At 31.7% G+C, this 21,547-nt stretch overlaps 1 protein-coding gene across 1 annotated transcript in view; it reads right to left on the bottom strand.

The window, feature by feature from the left end:
- The window catches only part of LOC118194141 (intermembrane lipid transfer protein VPS13A-like), a 483,044-nt gene that overhangs the window by 26,451 nt on the left and 435,046 nt on the right, over positions 1-21,547 (bottom strand). The window contains exons 67-70 of the mRNA XM_085810380.1: positions 15,696-15,758; positions 11,218-11,327; positions 8,300-8,495; positions 8,135-8,210 (exon numbers count right to left, since the gene is read on the bottom strand). Coding sequence (XP_085666506.1) covers positions 8,135-8,210; positions 8,300-8,495; positions 11,218-11,327; positions 15,696-15,758 — 445 coding nt within the window. The remainder of the gene's footprint in view (positions 1-8,134; positions 8,211-8,299; positions 8,496-11,217; positions 11,328-15,695; positions 15,759-21,547) is intronic.

Here is a 21,547-nt window from a genome sequence, read left to right on the forward strand (position 1 = left end):
AACAGCGATTTTGATTATGAATTTGTTTTATAAAATTCTAAGCTGTTGCACTACAAAAATATAGATTTTAAGAAAATTGCTAAAAGAGATCTGCCAAAATTTATTTTCTAGAAGATTTGAAAAGTTTGAAACTTGATGGCTAAATGTAAATATAAAATTATGTATGTTAAAATATTTGTAATTAGGCACATAGGTCAGATTAAGTTTTTATTAAATAGAGTAACGCATGCAAGGGCTGTCTGCCTAAAGAGAGAGATGCCATTGTGGGGGAATTTTGAAGAAAAACTGACCTCTGAGTGGATATTAAAAATAATACTTATAATTTTCATTCAAATTATATTCATATATATTTTTTATGTAAAACTTTCGGGTGTATGCTAAATTAGAGTAAATTACTTTACACGAAAAATATAGTGAATGCACAGAAATTAAAGATTTGCACATGCCGGAAATGATAAATAGGAAATATGTATGGGTATTTATACATGTGCTTGCAAAAAGCATGTATCTGCCTTTGACAAAATACTTAAATATTCATTAAATTATTTATAAATGTATTTGAAATGAAGAATTTATTCACTTATAAACAACTGTGATAGTACTGTGAAGAAATCTAATGATTAAATGTATCTAATTTATAATGATTATAAATGTTATCTAAATATATAATAACCTTAATATTGAATTGTAAACATAAATTGAAATCCTGTTGACAAATACGTTATAAAACTATTTAAGCAAGAATTGTTCGTATTGGAAAGCAATCTGTTAAAAGCAAATGCTATGAGATGCGCACTTAAGAACGTAATAAAGAGTTTTGGAATATGTATTGTTGAAATGAAGGGTAAAAAAAAAAAATCTGATAAGTATAATTAAAAGAATTATTCCCTTTACATTTTATAATAGCTCAGTTACAAGTTTTAAATAATACTTCCAAAAAAAAAAACTTATTTTATTCCCTTTCAGAAATGTTCAGAGAAAGTCAAAAAGTATTTTAGAAAAAAGTATTTTAGAAAAGAAAGAAAGTATTTTAGGAAGAAGCTCTATAAATAGAAAAGAAATAATGCATAATTTTAATATTAATAATACAATAAACTTTGATTTTAATTTTTGTACCTTAACCGAATAAAATCGAATTACCTTAATTTTTTTTTCTAATGTAATTAACGAAAACTTGTGAAAATATTTCATTCAAATTAAACCATTCTGAGAAAACTGTCCTGTGAAAAGTATAGCATTTAATTCCGTTCAGAATGAAATGTTGTTTAAAAATATGTTGTTTTCACATACTTAGGACTCTGAAGTGTTGTAGAAAAAGAAAATATATACATTTATATGTATATTTGCGACGTAATTACAAAATATTTACACCCGAACGCGTCAAATCCCATAGAACTCAATGGTAAATGACCCAATGTTTTGGTCACCACGTAGGGATCGCCGGTGCTTCAGAGCAGGGTACGGAGAAACTTGTTTAGGGCGACTCCTTCTTACTTCCTACCTCCATGTCTTTCTATGTACTTGTAGCCTGTAGACTTGTTTCTTTTAATATGTGACGTCCGAATTTTCCGAAATCTTTTTAGAATTTTAGCTTCCAAGCTTGTAAATTTTCAATTATTCGACATGTTTTATTGGGCAGTATTTTAAGAAAGATCATTATTTATTTTGTTACACAATTTTTTTTTACTATTTACTTATCTACTTTATTTAGTTTTAGTAGGCCAATTTATTTTGGGAAATTAAATTTTAATCCATTCTTTCACCGACTCAGTTTTCATCACATTATAAGTCCATATATATTTGCGATGAGAGTACAATATTATCAGGAATTTTTGGAAAATTTGGCATACGTATTTATATTTTAGCATTGAATTTTTTTACACAAGTTGTTCGTTAACAGTCGAGCTCATCCTCGTAAACGCTTGATCTTTTCAGCATGGAATTGGCAAGCAATAATCTTCCTAATATTTTTCGGGATTTTATAGCAATTTCTAGAATTTTGGCGGTTTTCTACAAATGTTTTGGTAAGTTTAGCTATTATGCAGTTGCTACTAATGTGGAATTTAAAGCCAAAAATGTATTCCTTCGTTGATTTGAGAGATCGCGTTTCGAATTTAAACGGAAGTTTAATCTTACCACAGACTAGAAAGAATTATTTCTCTGTGTTGGATGGATATTCTCACTTTTCCGCATTTTATACATTAAATGCATAAAGCAGACACGCACAAATATCCCTTTTGGTTCTTACGGTTTCAGTTAAACGAATTGTAATATATATATATTTTTTAACTTTCAAAATGTATTTGCTCGTTTATGCATAAATTTAAAATCGTGGGACTTCCACTTACAAATTATATGACTAAATTGCAGTATTTAAGCTAATAACTGAAATTATAGTACTGAAATGACATAGAATATAAGAATAATCATAGTCAATTTAAATAAATTTATATTCTATTGTAGTCTATTTAAATAAATTTCTATTTTCATTTTAAATTCGTCATTATTAGCACTTCTCGCAGTTTTATGCAATCATAGGATTTTCGGAATTCTATTAGGTCGTTAACATAATTTCAAATCCTAATAGAAAAGTGATAATATGGAAAGACTATGTCATAAGTACCAATAGCCAAGTATTTGTAATTAAATAAAAATAAATATTGAATACCAGCCGCTTTTTTATTTATTTTTAGTCATATAACAAAAGATAAACAAGAATACTATTACATCTAAGAATTATTCAGTAAATTATTTTGCTAATGTTATACGAATGAGGAAACACGGTAAAAATGTTTTAATGATTGAATTCACCGTTAAAAATCAAACAAAGCCCAAAATTCCTTTTTCCCAAAACTGCGTAAAATGTTTTGATTAAATATGATTTGAATGAGTTTTCCAATTCTGTTTTGAGTGATATAAATTAGGATATAAATTATTATTAGTAATAATTTTTATATTATAACTTAGCAGAATATCGTTTACCGTTAAAAATTACATCTAAAAGAATTAAATTTTGTAAAAGAATAAAAAATATAATTAACTGTTCCATTTTGTCCTCTATGCATCTATTTATACAAAAATGGAATCTGGCTAGGGAATTTACGACTTGTATATGAACTAAAAATTAGCATCTTGACAAAACTTGTCGGAGCATAAAAAGCATATATTGTGATATTAGTGTATTAATCGCACTTCTGTATACGTAAATGCAGTTTATAATTACCAGCATAAGTATCATAATGGATTTTATTAAAACGACGAAAACTGAATGCATTATCAAACTACGGCTCTTTATCCCGTTAAGTATTGCTTGGGTCGTAACCAACACGAGTTTTATTTTTGAAATATTATTCCAAATAAAACAGGAAGCGTTAAACAATATGCATTTTAAACAGTTTTACTTTTTTATATGCATAGAAATGTTAAGTAGCTTTAAATTGTACTTCATTTCTGAAACTTCTGCGGTACTATTTTTAGAACAGATCAAGGACTTTAAAGAACAAGTACATTTTAGTAATATGCTACGTTAATGATATAGTTCAAATGTTATTGAACAGCCGTTCGCCAAATATCTTAGTTTTGATTTAAGCCAACCATTTAAAATAAGCGGTAAAAAATTTAAATCTGAAAGCTACATTATGCCCAAAGGTTTTTTTTTTTTTTTAACGTTTTGCGTGTTACCTTATCAACTATCACGTTCTTCGCACATAAACTATAAAATTCAGTTTAACAGCAATATCGAAAAATAATTTTAAAATGAGCATAACTTTAGAATTTCCGATACAAAGACTCGCGCCCTGGGGATAAAAAGTTTCTTTTTTTCTTTTTTTTTTTTTTTTTTCCCGTACAGTGCTGCCATTGTCGCTTTGAAATCGTTGAGTTTGTTAATGAAAAATTCGTTAAAGTTTTTACAAAATATGAAATCGATAATAAAACTAATTCCAAATTTGGGCTTCCAGATGCCGTTTTCAAAGCTGGCTCTAGGTACCGTTGTTTTACCACAATGCGAAAAACATACATACATTTATGCCGATTCTTAGTTATTTAATTTCTTCAAATATAATAAATACAGAGCAATAATATTTGGTGTCAACAATTTGAAAAGTGAATCGACATTTATAGTAAAACAGTGCAAAATGCGAAAACAATATTAATATATTTCTGGGCAAATTGCCCCTTCGGACTAAAAACACTTAATTTGGTTATAGGCTTTCTTTGAGGGTATTAGACATTAATACCTCTTCCTTCGAAGTCTTTAGAATATTTTTTCCTAAGAAAATATATTCTATTCCTTGTCATTTGTCTGATATAGATGTTTTCAAGAAATATTTTTTCTTATCCCTTGACATTTGTGCGATATAGATGTTTTCAAGGAATATATTTCTTTAGGGAAAAATACTCCTTGAAAACATCTATGTCAAACAAATGTCAAGGGTTCTTTTTCGCCTACTTTTTAATCTTACATTGTTTCTTCCAGGCAGTAAAGGAGTACAGTACAAAGCCTGTAATCCGGACGTCCATTATCCGAAATTATCTATAATCCGGACCTCAAAGCCACAAACTTTACGCATGCGCGTAAAGCATACAGCGCGTAAAGCATGCAATGTATTGCAAGCATACGCGTAATGTATGCTTTAAGCATGCGCGCGTTGAAAGAAATGTTTAATAAAATAAACAAATAAATATTAAGGTTTTTTTTTTTTTTGGTAAAATTTGCTACCCTTTAGATCGTAATTGCTCTTTATTTCATAAATTACGGTTTCATATTTTTAATTGTATAATTTCTGCATGCCATCTCACCACATTTAAATTGATGAGCTATAATTAGGTAGCTATAATAATATTATATAAATTATAATATATAATAAAACCCCTAATCCGGAATTGCCGAAGTCCCGACGAGTCCGGATTACTTTTTTTTTTACTGTATTTTTACTGTATTAAGTATTTCCGCTGAGTATTATGATTAGGGATACAGATCGGTCAAATATTTTCCAGAAACGTAATAAATGAACTTTTGCATTAAAGACGCTATGAACAATTCAGAAACAAATTTTCATTTCCCTAATTAAAATGCTGTGAAATGAAATTGCCTATTTATGTTTCTAGTTGGATTTATGTTTCATTGTTGTATAATTTACAGAAAAGTAAAAAATGAATTTTTCGATCGTAAACAAACTAAGACGCCGTGAAAATGTGTTGTTATGTTTGTAATCAGATTTATATAAAATTAGCTAAATTCCATTGCTGCATAATTTACAGAAACGTAATAAATAAACTTTTGCAGTAAAGACATTGTGGACAGTTCGTAATTTTGCATTTTCCTAATTAAAGAATTCTATAAAAGTACTTATTTATATGTTTCAAGTTACATATTAAATTAGTTAATAATTCGTCCCAAATTAGTTGCTATATTTAGGTAAAAAATTTTGTCCCAAATTAGTTGGTACATTTCAAGTGGTTACAGCCGAAAACATCGCGGACGAAAACGTCGCGGAGAAAACAACGCAAGGCGAAAACGTCGTGCTACAAAACATCGTGGGAGAGAACATCGCAAAGAGAAAACATCGCAGTCCTAAAACATCGTGGTACAAAACATCGTCGTCGAAAATAAAGCGGTTCAAAAACTTCGCAATTTAAAAACATCGTCGTCGAAAATATCGTGGTAAAAAATAAAGTATCTACAAATCATCGCATGACGATAACATCGCAGACATGCTTTTCGCAAACATGCGTTAATAACTGTAAATGGATATTCGCATAATGATTTGTGAACGCAAAATGGAAAGAAGGATAATTTTTACTTTCATATTTTTTTATTAACTAATAAATTTTTTCTGAAAAAGTAAGAAGGAAACTTAAGCATAGCAAATTAATGCAACTTATAGCAATTAATAGAATTTTAAACTGACATAGTTAACTAACAAAGGCCATTAATAAATCAATTTTTATAAAGTTTTTACTGGTAATTTTTCATGAAAAGTATAATCTATAAGTTGCATTTAATTTTCTATGCTTAAGTTTCCTTCTTACTTTTTCAGAAAAAAATTATTAGTTAATAAAAAATGTGAAAGTAAAAATTATCCTTCTTTACATTTTGCGCTCACAAATCTTTATGGGAATATTCATTTACAGTTATTAAAGCATGTCTGCGATGTTATCGTCATGCGATGATTTGTAGATACTTTATTTTTTACCACGATATTTTCGACGACGATGTTTATAAACTGCGAAGTTTTTGAACCGCTTTATTTTTGACGACGATGTTTTGTACCACGATGTTTTAGGACTGCGATGTTTTCGCTTTGCGATGTTTTCTCCCACGATGTTTTGTAGCACGATGTTTTCGTCTTGCGTTGTTTTCTCCACGACGTTTTCGTCCGCGACGTTTTTGCCGCGATGTTATCGGCGGACACCATTTCAAGTAGGTGTACTCATAAATAAGTTTCGATGCAGTTTAGTAGATTGGCACACCAGTAAAATTATATATCAATTAAAATTGTTTTATTTGCGATTAAAATTATTACAACTTGGTATTTTCATTCGCAGTTTTTAGTTTCCACTGATGTAGTACTTATTTTGGGATAATATTTTCGAAACAAATTTACAGGGTTCGCATGCTGTTAAGCCACGCTCCATTTTGTAAGGGCTCTACCACTAGCATATCAGAAAGATCATGTTTATGTGATTGAGGGAAAGCCTCGACAGCTGTCTGCCTGAGATGCCTTCGTAGAGGACTTTCTAAGGGAAGAATTCTCAACTCATTAGCTAGAAGATAGTTTTATGCGATTACTGGTGAAAGTGTCCTTACAAAATTGGGCGTGCTTTGGTTGTGCTATCCCTGGATTGTTTACACTAATTTGGTACTGATTTAAGGAGGGAATGCTTGGTAAGTAAATGGGAAATTTCTGAAAAATATTCAAACGATTTCATAAAATCATCAGTCCAAAAGTATTAAAATGTAGCAACTAATTTGAGACAGAAGGAGTAACACTTTTCAGAAGTTCCTAGAGCTCTTTGGAATTTCTTTATTAAAATAGGCTACAAACTCCAACTCCATAATAAGTTATAGCTCCTATAACGTTGAAACTACTTTTTTACAACTTCTTTTTTTGTGTTTTTGTGCGTATGTGTGTGCGCACGGCTATGAGTGCTGCAACGTTTTACCAATCATATGCGATTGATTTGTCATTAGTGCTATGATTGCTGCAGTGTTTTACCAAACATATGCGATTGATTTGTCATTAGTGCTATGAATGCTGCAGTGTATTACCAATCATATGCGACTGATTTGTCATTAGTGTCATTTATCATTAGTGCTATGAGTGTTACAGTGTTTTATCAATCATATGCCATTGATTTGTCATTAGTGCTATGAGTGCTGCAGTGTTTTACCAATCATATTCGATTGATTTGTCATTAGTGTCATTTGTCATTAGTGCTATGAGTGCTGCAGTGTTTTACCAATCATATGCGATTGATTTGTCATTAAAACACACAGAATCTTGGGATTCTGATACTACTGTATAATTTCCAATATCTAGATCTTATTATTTCACAACGAATAACATATGAATTCAATGAAAAGAGTTAATTATCCTTAATAAAGGATTTAACTTTATTTGGAATACATAGTAAAAAATAAACATAATACTTCGTGTAATAATCGAAACAATATTATTTCATCCGCAAAAATGATGAAAATTTAGAAACATTGGCAACATTGATATGAATGAAAAGGCTGTCATTGCATTACTAATTAATACTTATAATTGGAGGAGCTAAGGCAAAAAGAATCAGTGCAATATTCAGTGTAATTCTAAAAATCAGCATAGTATACATACATTTGCGGGACTGGTTTCGAAGGTTCAAATACAGAACCTTACTCTTCAGTTGGCGAAGTTGCGAAATAACGAAAGAGAATCCTGTGCTTCGGCAATAACAACGAGGAAGGAAGTCTAGAAGCTGGCTCCTTATATTGATGAAAAATGAAAGTTCATGAATATAACCCACATTCTTGTTGCATTAGAACTTCCAATAATTGTTATTTAGCTCAGATTTAATTCTGACTTATTTTGCCTTTTAGCGAGCACCACTAACTAAATTACTACGCAAATATGTTAATACCACTTACCGATGACGTGTCCCAGTAGACTCTGGGCACCTCTTGCTAAACTTTCTGCAAATTCATCGGGTCCTTTGACGGATCCCTACAGTAAACCAAGTAGATGTTTATATATACGTTATATTTAAGTTATATATACGTTTAAAGTGGAGGGCAAAATGAAAAATTATTTACCAAATACGGCTCATAGAAGAAGTCTCCGAGGCCTCTGGTGAAGTCTTTGAGCAAACCGAAGGGATTGCCCAAGATGTCTAAACCTAAAACTAAGACGTAGATTTGCTGGATAACTTGAGACCTGTAGTGTCTTCGAACGTCTGTCAGTAAATCCTGTGGATGAGCGGAAAACCCCCGACGTTCGAAAAAGGCCAGCCTAGAGCGGAAAGAAAGATGGTAAGAAAATCAACTAACGATGACCCCGTTCACAAGAAATATTACAACTAGCTTCTTTCTCAGCATATTCACTCTTCCCCTCAACTTTTTAGACCAAGTTTTTAAAATATAAAAAATATTCGCGTTATTTTCTCCTTTCTCAGTGCGTTTAGAGAACGAGCTCCCTTAAATTTTAAAATGGATTGCTCCAATTAGTGGCTGTGATTGTTTTTGTCTTAGCAACAAAGACTTGCGCAAGCTAAGTGCGAAGATCGCGCCGAACCTCTCCCTTCAAACTGTTGAACTTTATGCCAGCTTAATACAAAAACCAACCCATCAAGCAAACACAAATTCACATTTAATTTACGATTTTCCCCAGAGTCCCCTGCACGCTAATTGTTTGTGGATATTGTGAACAAAGACAACAAAAATTAAACTATAATATAAAAAAAAAATCTGAAAGCTTTCAGATTTTACATTACGCTCAAAGGAATTTTTTAAAAAATTTTTGTGTGTTACCTTTATTTATTAAATGTTCTTTGCACTTAAACCATAAAATTCAATTCAACAGCAATACATCAAAATAATTTTAAAATGAGCTTATCTTTAGAATTTCCGATACACAGTCTCACGCATTGAAGATAAGAAGCCTTTTTTTTTCCCTGTACACTGTTGCCATTGCTCGCTTGGAAATCTTTGAGTTTGCTAATCAAGAATTCGTTAATGTTTTACAAAATATGAAATCAGTAATAAAATAAATTCCAATTTTGGGCTTCCAGATGCCCATATTCGCAGGAGGATTACGTTATTCAAAAGTGGATGGCTCTAGATACCATTGTTTCATCACTGTTACAACTCGAACGCGAAACGAACGAAAGTTTCGCTTCTGCCAGTGGCAACAGGGAGTCAAAAAAAATAAAACTTTGAAGTGAGCGGTCGATAACTCGGCTTCTCTTAAATAGAATTTGATTTCGAAGGGGGATAATCCTGATCTTTTGATTTAAAATTAATCTTGAATTATGTAAATATTGTAAAATAACAGATGTGCGTAAATAAATAGTCATTAAGACTTAAGTTATGATTCGATTTTGAATTGGACATCGAAATCAAAAGCTTTCCCAAATAGAATCTTGCGACATAATCTGGAATTAGATTAGCAGACGATAAGCAATTTCTTTTCTCTTTGAAAATTTGAAGAAAACCTGAGTTTCAGCATTGCGAATTTCTCAATTTTAAACACGGAAGCTTTAGAAAAATTGAAACAGAAATGTACGAATGAACGAAATTAATTACAAAATTTCGTAACAGTAGCGTTACGAAATTAATTACAAAAATAGAGAAAATTTGTTATCAAGAAATATCGAAAACATAAACATTGGAGAATTGCAGGAAATGGATGAAACAATTCGTGAAAGTGAAAACACGTTAAAATGTTGAATTCACAAATCGAAACTCAGTTAAAAGATGCTAAAGAATTTGAAAGATATTTCAGCAAGTGATAAATATAATGAACATGTTATGTGTGCAATATTTAGAATTAAAATAAGATAAAATAAATGTTATTATTTCGAAAGTTGTTGCAATTGATCTTTTTCAAATTCTAGAAACTGTTAATAAAAAATTTCTAAGTTTTACGATGAAATAAAAATAGCATCGCCAAAGATTAAATATATTATTTCCGATTCCAGAAATTCGTGGGAAGCCATTTGGACTATTCCCATCTTCGTACGATTTTAATCAGCCGAGAATATTAATTTTAAACTCCTATTATAATATTAATTAAAATATTAATTTAAAATTCCGATTTTTCACACTCATTTTTCCGAATGGCAACAGTCGCACGTTGGAAAGAAAAATGCTTTGTTTCGAAAAGTGTTGCTACTGCTCGCTTTCAACTCGTACACTTGGTTAATAAAAAATTCAGAAGTTTTACAAAAGCTATATATATGAAGAAGAATGTCTGCTTGTGAGTGCGTTTGTTCGCGTGATCGATTTCTGATCAATTATGATCGATTTTTTGCCAAATTTAATCGACTAAAATTGTATATAGGTGGAATATTGGATGGAATTTGAGCTTTTACTCGCATTTGATTAGAAAGACGAAAATCATTAAAAACTGCGTGTCATTGTTGGTGATAAATGAGAGAGAATTAGTTTATTTTTCTATCGAAATGTTTTCTGTGGGTTCCATATCGCATCAGACGAAAAAATGTATGACTCTGAATCGTATTTTTTGGATCGTTATTAGAGAAGGATTACAGCGGTGTCGTTCTCTCTGTTGTTAGATGCATTACTTTCAATCTAACTTCACTGCCATCGAGTCTACTTTCGCTAGTATATATTAACGCAGTTAAATTCAATTGCAGTTTCGATGGACATGTTTCATGACTGTTTAATGTTTGTTATCAAAATAGTGGTGGACAAACGGGACCACATTAAATGGCTCCTACTGAAATAATTTTGTCAAATTTAGAACAGAAGTACTTTCTTCTTTCTTTCTTTCGCATTTTTTGAATAACTAGAATTACTAAAGCTGGAATCGCTACAATTAATATAATTAATTTATTTATTAAATTTGTAGTTTGGTTTCTGCGTTTAGTTAATACTCGTTTCGAATTCTCTCACGAATTTGCGCAGTTAAAAATCTTTCCGTACGATTTCTTAAAAGCTTGTTGAATAAAATTTAAGAATTTTCATGTGACTAAAATTCAAACGATAAAGACCTTATTTCGACGTCCTTGACTTCAGAGAGAGTGGCTCCAACGGAATTCAACAGCAAGTCCACCATGTCGCCTTTTGAGGAGGGTCCACGTGGGCTGAAGCTAAAGTGGATCTGAAATAGAATATACGTATTTATACTAGGCATAACGAAGAAGCATAAAAGTACATTAGATACTTCTACTACAGCCGCTTGCTCGGCCAGCTTCCAAAATAGATTTTCTAAAAATCTTATGTGTACACCACATGACTTCCTTGTACGGAATATTAAATTATACGCATTTTTTCTTGCATTTCATTTAAACTTATTGAGTTGAATTAAATCTACTTCGTCGATAGCGCATAAACCACAACTGAATAAATGCACTCCTTAAAATTCACTATATTTACTCACCATAGCGACACTGGCGCTAGGTTCACATATGTTCTATTCAAATACTATAATAAGTCTAAAACGATGTATAAAAGAAATTAAGCAAACAAACAAATTTTCACAGATGATTCAGTATTTCTCATTCAATTAATTCAGTTCTCTTTTCGCGACAAGGCAAAAATACTCAAAATATTTCAAAATAACAAAGGAAATCTTAAATACTTATTTCCTCGAATAGATTCCAGAATGGATTAAGCATGATTTAATTCACAATAATGAAAGAAGGAGCCATATTTGTTGTCACGCTTAGTTTCCATAGATTGGCAACAAATCCACTATTTTGCCAAGTTTCAAATGTAAATAAACATGGCCGACATCGCAAAAGTAATTAGGCTTAGCCGCACTTAAACAACTTTTAAATTGTTGATAACTCTAAAAATATATTGCATGCAGATTTACTAAAGGCATAAAAACCTTAACCGGAAGATAAGAACAACATAATTCAATCATTTTTAAAGCAAAAATGCACAATTTACAAGCATATAAGAATAAAGAAACCGAGCTCACTGAGCCGAGTAACAGAGTGTGTGTGTATATATATATACTTTTGGTGCGGCCGATTGGAACCAAAATGGGAGGTGCACATCTACATGTTGTAGCAGTCCTATACACAAAATGTCAACATTCTGAGGCTACTCGGTTTTCAGTTATGGAAGATACATACGTACCTACGTACAGACGTCATGAAAAATTCTCTTCAGAATTCGTTTTAAACCCGTTTTATAATTTTTTTTGGGGGGAAAGGGATTCTTTATTCTGTCCTTAGGCATAGATGTCACGCAAAAACATCGTTAAATTGCATTCGATAGCGGTCAAATGAATATTTTCGTTGAAATATGATACCCGAAATTTTTCGTGATTACAATACTTACTTTTTACTTCATACAAAGAAGTAAAAAAGAAAAAAGTATATAACGACTTATAGCATATAATGAGTTATATTATAACGACTCAATGACTTTTTAAAAATATTTAATGATTTTAATTAGATATCTCGCGATTTAAATGCATTTTTACTTCCTTGTATGAAGTAAAAAGGAAGTATTGTAACCGCGAAAAGTTTCGGGTATCATATTTCAACGAAAATATCCATTTTGACCGCTTTCAAATGCAATTTAACGATGTTTTTGCGTAATATCTGTACGTAAGGGCAGAATAAAAGACTTTTTTTCTCCAAAAAAATTATAAAACTGCTTTAAAATGAATTCTGAACACAATTTTTCGTGGCGTCTGTACGAACGTATGTACGTACGTGTCTCGCATAACTCAAAAACGAGTAGCCTCAGAACGTTGAAATTTTGTATATAGGACTACTATAACATGTAGATGTGCAACTCGTATTTTGGTTGCAATCGGCTGCGCCAAACGCATATAAATATATTTATATATATCCACTCTGTTACCCGGCTCAGTGATCTCAGTTTCTTTACTCTTATATGCTTGTAAATTGTACAGTACATTTTTTGCTTTAAAAATGATTGAATTATGTTGTTCTTATCTTCCGGTAAAGGTTTTTATGCTTTAGTAAATCTGTATGCAATATTTTTAGAATTGTCAACAATTTTGAAGTAGTTTAAGTGCCGCTAAGCCTAATAATTTTTTTGATGGCGGCCATTGCTTGTTTACATTTGAAACAGCAGAGTAGTGGATTTGTTGCCAATCTAGAGAAACGTAGCTTCGCAACAACAAAGAGCGAATTATTGCGAATTAAATCATGCTTAATCCTTTCTGGAGTTTTTTCGAGGAAATAAGTGTTTAAGATTTACTTCGTAATTTTTAATACAGATATTTTGAGTTTTTATGTATTTTTGCCTTGTCGCGAAGTGAGAACTGAATGAATTGAATGAGAAATACTCAATCGTCTGTGAAAAACTGTTTCTTGTTTGTTTTGTTTGCTTAATTTCTTTTATACTCGTACATCGTTCCATCTTTATTATAGTATTTGAATAGAACATGTGGCAACGATTAGATAATTCTTTAAATGATATAAATTTTGTGCATTCTGAGTTATAATATGAAATAAATATAATACTGTTAAGTGAACCTAGCACCAGAGTGTCGCTATGGTAAACAAATAGAGTGAATTTTAAACAATGCATTTATTCTATTGTGGTTAATGCGCTGTCGGCGAAGTAGATTTAATTCAATAAGTTTAAACGAAATGCAAGAAAAAATGCGTATAATTTAATATTCCGTACAAGGAAGTCATGTGTTGTACACATGAAATTTTTATTTAAATCAATCGGATTAAAAATTAAAAAATATTAAAAAAAATAAATTATGAACTCCGTCTATTTTTTTTTTAATCGCTTGGTTTGCTATTTTAGAAAGAAAGATTAAAATAAGTTAAATAACTTATGTTTTATTGAATGGCAAGAAGGTAATAAGTATTCGAGGTAGTGGCAACATATTGCTTCCCAGCAAACGAATCCGTGGATTAAAATTGAAAGATTAAATATCTGACATTTTGCTGAATGGCAGACGTCTGGTTCTCCTGAGTTAAAAATGTTTTCTTTCGAACAGTGTTGTCACTGATACTTTTCAAATCATCCGGTTTGTTAAAGAAAACTTCATTCAGTTAATACAAAATATTAAATAAAACAAAACAATTTTGAAATTCAATACTTGGGTTTCGAGGTGTTCATGTGCAATTAGCGGATTATATGCGTTAAAAATGCGGTGGCTACATTCATAAAGTCGAAAACATCGCCGATAAAACAACACAATGCGAAAACGACCTAATACAGTGAGGGGGGGGGGAAACATTTTTGTATCTCCCGTTTTACTGGGCCGATTGACAGATTTAAACTTGCGTTTTTCTAGTCTCAAGATCGCGACTTAGGATATACATTTCATTTATACATTTGATTTATATATAGCATTATTCTAACATAGGTATTTTGACACAAAATCGGACTTTTTCTGAAATCAATTAATTTTTTTTTTTTTTCCACGTTTGGATTCCACGACTCAAATTATGCCTCGTTCTTAAAATTTGTAATTTTTGGTGAGAAATTTATGGAGAAATTTAAACATTTATCTTGGCGGATTTTTTTCAGTTGCGCCAAGAATAATTCACTTGGCGGAATTCTTAATGTATAGTAACCTATTTACTTTCCTTACTTTTTACGAGAGGAAAAACGGTCCATCGTTCATTCTTTCAAACCATTTTAACAAATCGTGTAAACCAGATTTTCGTTATTATCGTTTATGTAAAATACGACAAATTTGAAAACGCGCCAAAATGGAAATTCACGTCGCGCTTTCGAGACATAAAAAACGCAAGTTGAAGTTTGTGAATCGGCCCGGTGGAACTGGAGATATAGAACTGTCCAACCCCCTTTTTTTTTTCGCAAATGTCATGGGAGAAAAGAAAGCGAAGAGAAAACCTCGCTATTCTAAAACATTGTGGTCGAAAATAAAGCGGTTGAAAAACTTCGTAGTTTAAAAACATTGTCGTCCAAAATGTCGGGGTAAAAAATAAAGTACCTAAAATTTATCGCATGACGATAACATCGTACACATGCGTTTTTCAAATCCCGTACTGACATTTTATGTATCTGACTGTCATCATAACTAACACATCTACACCCAAAAAACTGATTGCATGCCATACATGAAAATGTTAAGGAAACTTTAAGAATAAACGGAAACAAAATATAATTTTCAATAAAGCAATATGAGATTAACATATGTGAAAGAAAATAATTTGATAGTTAACTAAGCAATTTTTATAGAGGTAACCTTATGCAGTTATTTATCTTTCTAAGCATTTTTAGATTGTATTTTTCATAAATATTATTAATAAAACTTTATAAAAAAAGATTATTTTATAATTAAACTTAGTTACTTAGTTACAGCTTTTAAAACCTGAAAAACGCTTGCGTGTGCGATGATTTGTGGGTACTTTACTTTTTACCACGATATTTTCGATGATGACATTTTTAAACTCCGAAGATTTTGCACAGCTTAATTTTTTATTTTCGACCACAATATTCAAATGATTTTAATTATTTAAATATTTAAATGATTGGCAAAAGAAATTCTTACCACGATGGGAGAAAGATGAACATACTCAAATGAGTACCTCTTTTTGCTCCATCTTTTGGATTTCTAGAAACAAAAAACAAGAATTAGTTAAAAATAAACGAAGTAAAATCACTAAGTAAAAACTTGACTCACAATACAAATCTTTGGTCTTGGAAGTTTCACAACATGTTGAATATACAGTTTACACATGTGAAACTAAGGAAACAGGATGTTAACTCTCACTCACATTTTAAACAGGAGCTTGTAAAGTTTAACGTAATTAACTATTAAACTACAATTATTCCTACGTAACCTTGAATTTTTTACGTAACCCTACGTGCAGTTTTGAAGAAAAGCTTTAATTACAACTTTTTAAAATTATGTTTATTTTTACTTCCTTGTTAAAAGTACATTTTCTAGTATTGTAATCGCGAAAAATTTCAGATTTCAACGGAATGTTTTTTTAAACCAACCCTGAATGAATTTCGACTAGTTTTGGCGTGATGTCTGTTCGCACGCATACAGGGTGATTCTAAATTTCTTTTACAAATTAAGAGAGGTAATAGTACTTATCCAGATGAGCAATAATTGCCATAGAATATAGGGTCGCATTCCACTCCGAGAGGCAGAAAAGAAGAATATTAGAACTCGAACCTGAACTTACAGCAGTGTTGGGAGAGCGAATGAAGGAGACCAGAAGTTGGGCAATCAGCTTAGTGAAAATCTCACAGAGAATGCACAAAACGGATAAAACCGAAAACTTGCCGTTCGAGTATTATTTCGAGCTCATACTTTGGTGGCAAATACTCAAATGCAGATCTTTAGTTCGCAAGGTCTCAACCTCGCAAACGATTGCAACAAATTAATTATCTAACCAAGGACTGACTATGATCAACTAACTTAAAAGTTCTGCTGTATGCCGAGATTAGAATGGAATGTTCATGCTGCGTTCCGGCTATCAGAACTTCGTGTCGGATAGAAGGGCGCTTCAAGTAGAATGAGCGCAGCACAGTAAGTCCAGGAGGGCAGGATAGTAGATGGCGAAGGGGAGAAAACTGTTACTTTGATGGTATCAAACCTACCTTGAGTTGGAGTTATTTGATAATATTCAGCCATTCATTAGATAATTAATTTGTTGTAATCGTTTCCGAGGTTGAGATCTTGAGAACCAAAGATGTGCATTTGAGTGTTTGCCATCAAAGTGCGCTGGAATGAAAGTCATCGCTTCTAGTACTTGGGCAGGTATCCTAGGTGATTACCTGTTAGGCTCCTTCATCATGCCAGACCGTTTGACCGGTGTAACATACTGTATCTTCTTGGAACAAGTGCTTCCCAGTTTACTGCAGGTTGTTCCGCTCCCCATTCAGAGAGACTTGTGCTTTATGACCGAGAGCCCCAGCACATTTTCTCATCAGGGTCCGTAACCTTTCGAATGTCGCATATCCCGCACCATGGATCGGACCTGTGGCTTGGCCTCCTAGCTCACCGGACCTCAACACATTGGACCTTTTCTTCTGGGGGCAGATGAAATCTTCAGAGTACGAGACTCAACTGAAGATCTCGTGGCGAGAATCGTTGTTGCCGTCGACAAAATTAATTATCTAAATTATTAGGGGGGAATTATCTATTAGAGGGAAAAACTACCCTGATTTCAAATATCAAGGTAGCGGTTGTTTTTCTGTTAGCCATTTTCTATCCTGTCTTCCTAGATTTATTCTGCTGCGCTCATTCTACTTGAAGCGCCCTTCTATGGGACACGAAGTTCTGGCAGCCGGAACACAGCATAAGCGTTTCATGCTAATCTCGACATGCAGCGGACGTTGGAGTTAGTTGATAATATTCAGCCTTTGATTAGATAATTAACTTATTGCACGTTTGCGAGGTTGAGACCTTACCAACCAAAGATGTACATTTGAGTGTTTGCCATCAAAGTCTGAGCTCGAATTAACACTCGAACGCCAAGTTTTCGTTTTATCCGTTTTGTGTACTCCCTGTGAGCTTGTCACCAAACTGATTGTGCAACATTTGGTCTCGTTCATCCTCGGCTGCAGATTTCTTCAAATTAAAGAAGTAAATCAACAGTTTCTACAAATGATGCTTATTCAGCTCAAACTCGACATTTTGGCATGGAAAAAATGTATAATGTTGATACAAAATCATTAATGTTTCAAGGTTATGTTGTTAGCTAATGTCCAGCCTTACGATATGACATTTTACTTCAGACAGTATTAACCATAATTTACTGGTGGCTCAATATTTTATTAAACAGCAGAGACTTATTTGCATTCCCCATGTATATCCACCTTCTTTTACATATCATGCGTAAAATGGGCACTCTCACGAGTCAAAAATGATTAGCCATAGAATGTTGAAATTTTGTATAGGGACTGCTATAACGTCTAATTGTGCACCTCCCCTTTTCATTGCAATCGGACCATGAATTCGTTATACATTAGTAGAATCAGAATTCAATTTTCATAATTCAGCCGACGAATTTAACATTTAAGAGGGTTTATTTATTGGATTTGTGTTAACATAAATTGTTTTTCAACTACTTTTTGACCCTGGCAACGATAAAATGCGATACGCGGCCGATATTAAATTATTATTAAAAATGCATTAGTAATTTAAAAAATTCTTTTACACTAATATTTCTACTATTAATATCAGATTTCTACATCCACACACTTTCTCCCCACACATATAAATGTTGTAGAATTTTGCGTAATATCATTACGCCACATTCAAGAACAATTTAGAAATAGAGTATGCTATGGATCTTATACTAACCCCATTTAAGAAGAGTCCCATGAAATTTTCTTATTTTTTCATTAAATGACATACCAAATTATTTCCATATTTCAATTCTACAACTCAAATCATGGATAAATATTAAATTTCGTAAAATTTGGTGCGAAATTTAAGCAGATATTCAAAATTTTATCTTGGCAAATTTTTTTCAGTTTGCGCCAAGAATAATTCACTTGGCGAATTTCTTAATATATGGCAACCTATTTTCCTTTCCCTTCCATTCTGTAAGAGCGGAAAAAAAGTGACATCGTTTCTACTGACAAATAATTTTTACAGAGTGCCTAAACCACATTTGATGTTCTTATCGCTTGCAACAAATATGCCAAATTTCAAAACGCGCCAATACATAAATTTACGTATATCTTTGGAAATTTTGAATAAAACACTGTAATTTTTTGCACGTATGCTTAGAAAAGCATCTACTTTAAGATGATGATAAAATTTTTATAGGTTATAATTTAAAATGTTTTTCGAAACATTTATAAAAATTATTTAAAATAAAAAAATGGGCTAATTATATTTGGAATGAACCTAAAATTCGAATTCTGGAAGAAGGAATAAAGCACGTTTAAAAAAGAAGATATTAATAAATATATATCAAATTTAATTAACATTGAGGATCTAAAATTTTCAGAACTAATTTTTTAAAAACTACTTGTGCGAGTTTTACAAAGTTGACAGTTTGGCGTAATATGTGTCATAGAATCGAAATATGGAAAAAAATGGACATGTCATTTCGGAAAAAGTCCGACTTTGTGTCAACGAAATTAGAACAACGCTGTATATAAATCTAATACATATCCTAAGTCGCGTTTTCGAGACATGAAAAACGCAAGTTGAATTTTATAATCGGCCCAGTAGAATGGGAGATATAGAACTGTCCTTCCCCCCGCATTGTACATGACTTGAATTCAGGACATTAAATTCAGGACTTGAATTCATGGTAGTTAAAATAACATTAGATGAAATACACATAAACCATGCATAGGGTACAAGGGTAGAAACGTTGTTGGTTTCGAATACAACAGAGATAGCACTGCAAATACAACATGCGTATTTATTATCATCATTTAAAGAATTTGTACGTATATAGCCCATTAAAAGAACCCAGGCTAGAGTACTTTCTCAGTTTTAAAGAAAGCAATAATTGGTTTACATAGTTTAGGGTTTAAAGTTGTGGGTGCAAAAATAGTACTTTTAACAATTACGTTATGATAGTCCTTTCTACTACTGGTAAGGAGAACCATTAAGATAAAATAACACGTCGAACATGTATTAATTTAGAAGTCAAACAACAAAAATCAGCGTTATATTTGCAATTTTTCACAGAACTAGTTTCGATAGTTCTACCGAATAATCATCTTTAGCTGCAAAAACGAGTAATAATAATAATAAAAAATCTGAAAGTTTTCAGATTTTAAATTACGTAAAAAAGGGCTTTTTTTTAACATTTTGTGCGTTACCTTTATTTATTAAATATCATGTCCTACGTACTAAAACCATAAAATTCAGTTCAACAGCAAAATCGCAAATTAATTTTAAAATCAGCCTATATTTAGAATTTCCGATACACAGTCTCACGCACTAGTGATAAAAAGGTTTTTTCCCCCATACAGTGTAGCCATTGTTCGCTTTGGAATCGTTTAGTTTGTTAATCAAAAATTCGTTGAAGAGTTACAAAATAAGAAATCGATAATAAAACAAATTTCAAATTCAAATCAAGGCTTCCACATGCCCATATTCTATCTGTTTGTGTCTATATGTTTAGAAAGATTCTGTCTGCGTGTGTGTGTCTTTCGTTCACGCTGCGAGTAAGCTAATAGACCCACGGCTACGAAATTTGGTACATAGGTGCATCTAGACAAGAGCCAGCGCACCTCGAAGCGATTTTTTCGAAATTCGAATTCGAATTTTTTTTTATTTTATGTTTTGTGACGAAATCGCATCATTTTGAGACATAATGTGCTATAGGAAAGCGAGATTTTACTTTACACACTCCCTTTTCACACCATCATGAAATGTAGGCATTTAGCTATTTTACGAACTTAACATAAATTTCGTGTTTCAATAAATCGATTAAATACGAATTTATTTAACAAAGTGAGCTTAACACCTTTCCAACGGGAATTTTTCTAAAAAAGTTTATTTTTAAAAATGTACAGTTTATTTTTCTTTGATTTTTGGACACGTTAAACTTTTATCCTTGCGACTGCTCTTACAAAAAGAGTTTTGGAAAAATGATAACATTTTGATTTAAAAAAAAAAAATTAAATGAAGCTTCCGAGTACACTTCTAACATCTTTAAAAATGTGATTTTGGCAAAAATTTTCCTTTCTTATTATTGTTAATAGATTTTTGATGAAATCGCATCATTTTGAATAGTTTCATTCTTTTAGAAATATGGGTTTGGCAACAAGTTTTCATCGTATTTCTTATGTCACTGTTTTTAAGAGATTGGCATATTTCATTGTCAGTTTTTTTATATATATAATACATTTTTATTGATTTTTTTTTGATAAAGTTGTTCTGCAGAGTAAAGTTCTGCACGGAGGTTTTTATTTTTTGAGTTTCTTTCATGTTATTTTTTCCTTATTTCACTGTTTGTAAGATATTGAAAAGTTTTGCATGATTTCTTTTTCTTCAACGGAAAGTTGGTTAATTTTTTTATTAGGCTAATTAATAATTGTATTAAGGGATATAGCTTATTTCATTGTATTCAGAAAAAGAATCATTCGAACTACCGAGTAAAAAATTGTTTAAAAAATTTTAATTTTATTGTAGAATTCTTAGAAATTTTTATGTAGTTATGGTTGTGGTTAAGAAGGGGGATATAAATTATGCTTTAACGAATGTTTAATGCACATCTCATGCAATCAGTTTGCTAAAAATTCAAGATGTATATGTTTTTCTGGAGATACATCAGGGCCGTATGCAAGGGAGGGTTGGAATCATAACAAAGAGAAAAAAATTGGAAGACCTTACGCGGCCATCGGTACCAGGTGTGTGTTTTAAGCATTTTTACGGTACGTTTAAAAGCCAGACGAAGGCTGGCCGCATAGCGG

Source organism: Stegodyphus dumicola, chromosome 2, assembly GCF_044657685.1.
Source record: "Stegodyphus dumicola isolate Sdum_Otavi_A_Nest chromosome 2, ASM4465768v1".
In the NCBI taxonomy this organism is placed as follows: Eukaryota; Metazoa; Arthropoda; class Arachnida; order Araneae; family Eresidae; genus Stegodyphus; species Stegodyphus dumicola.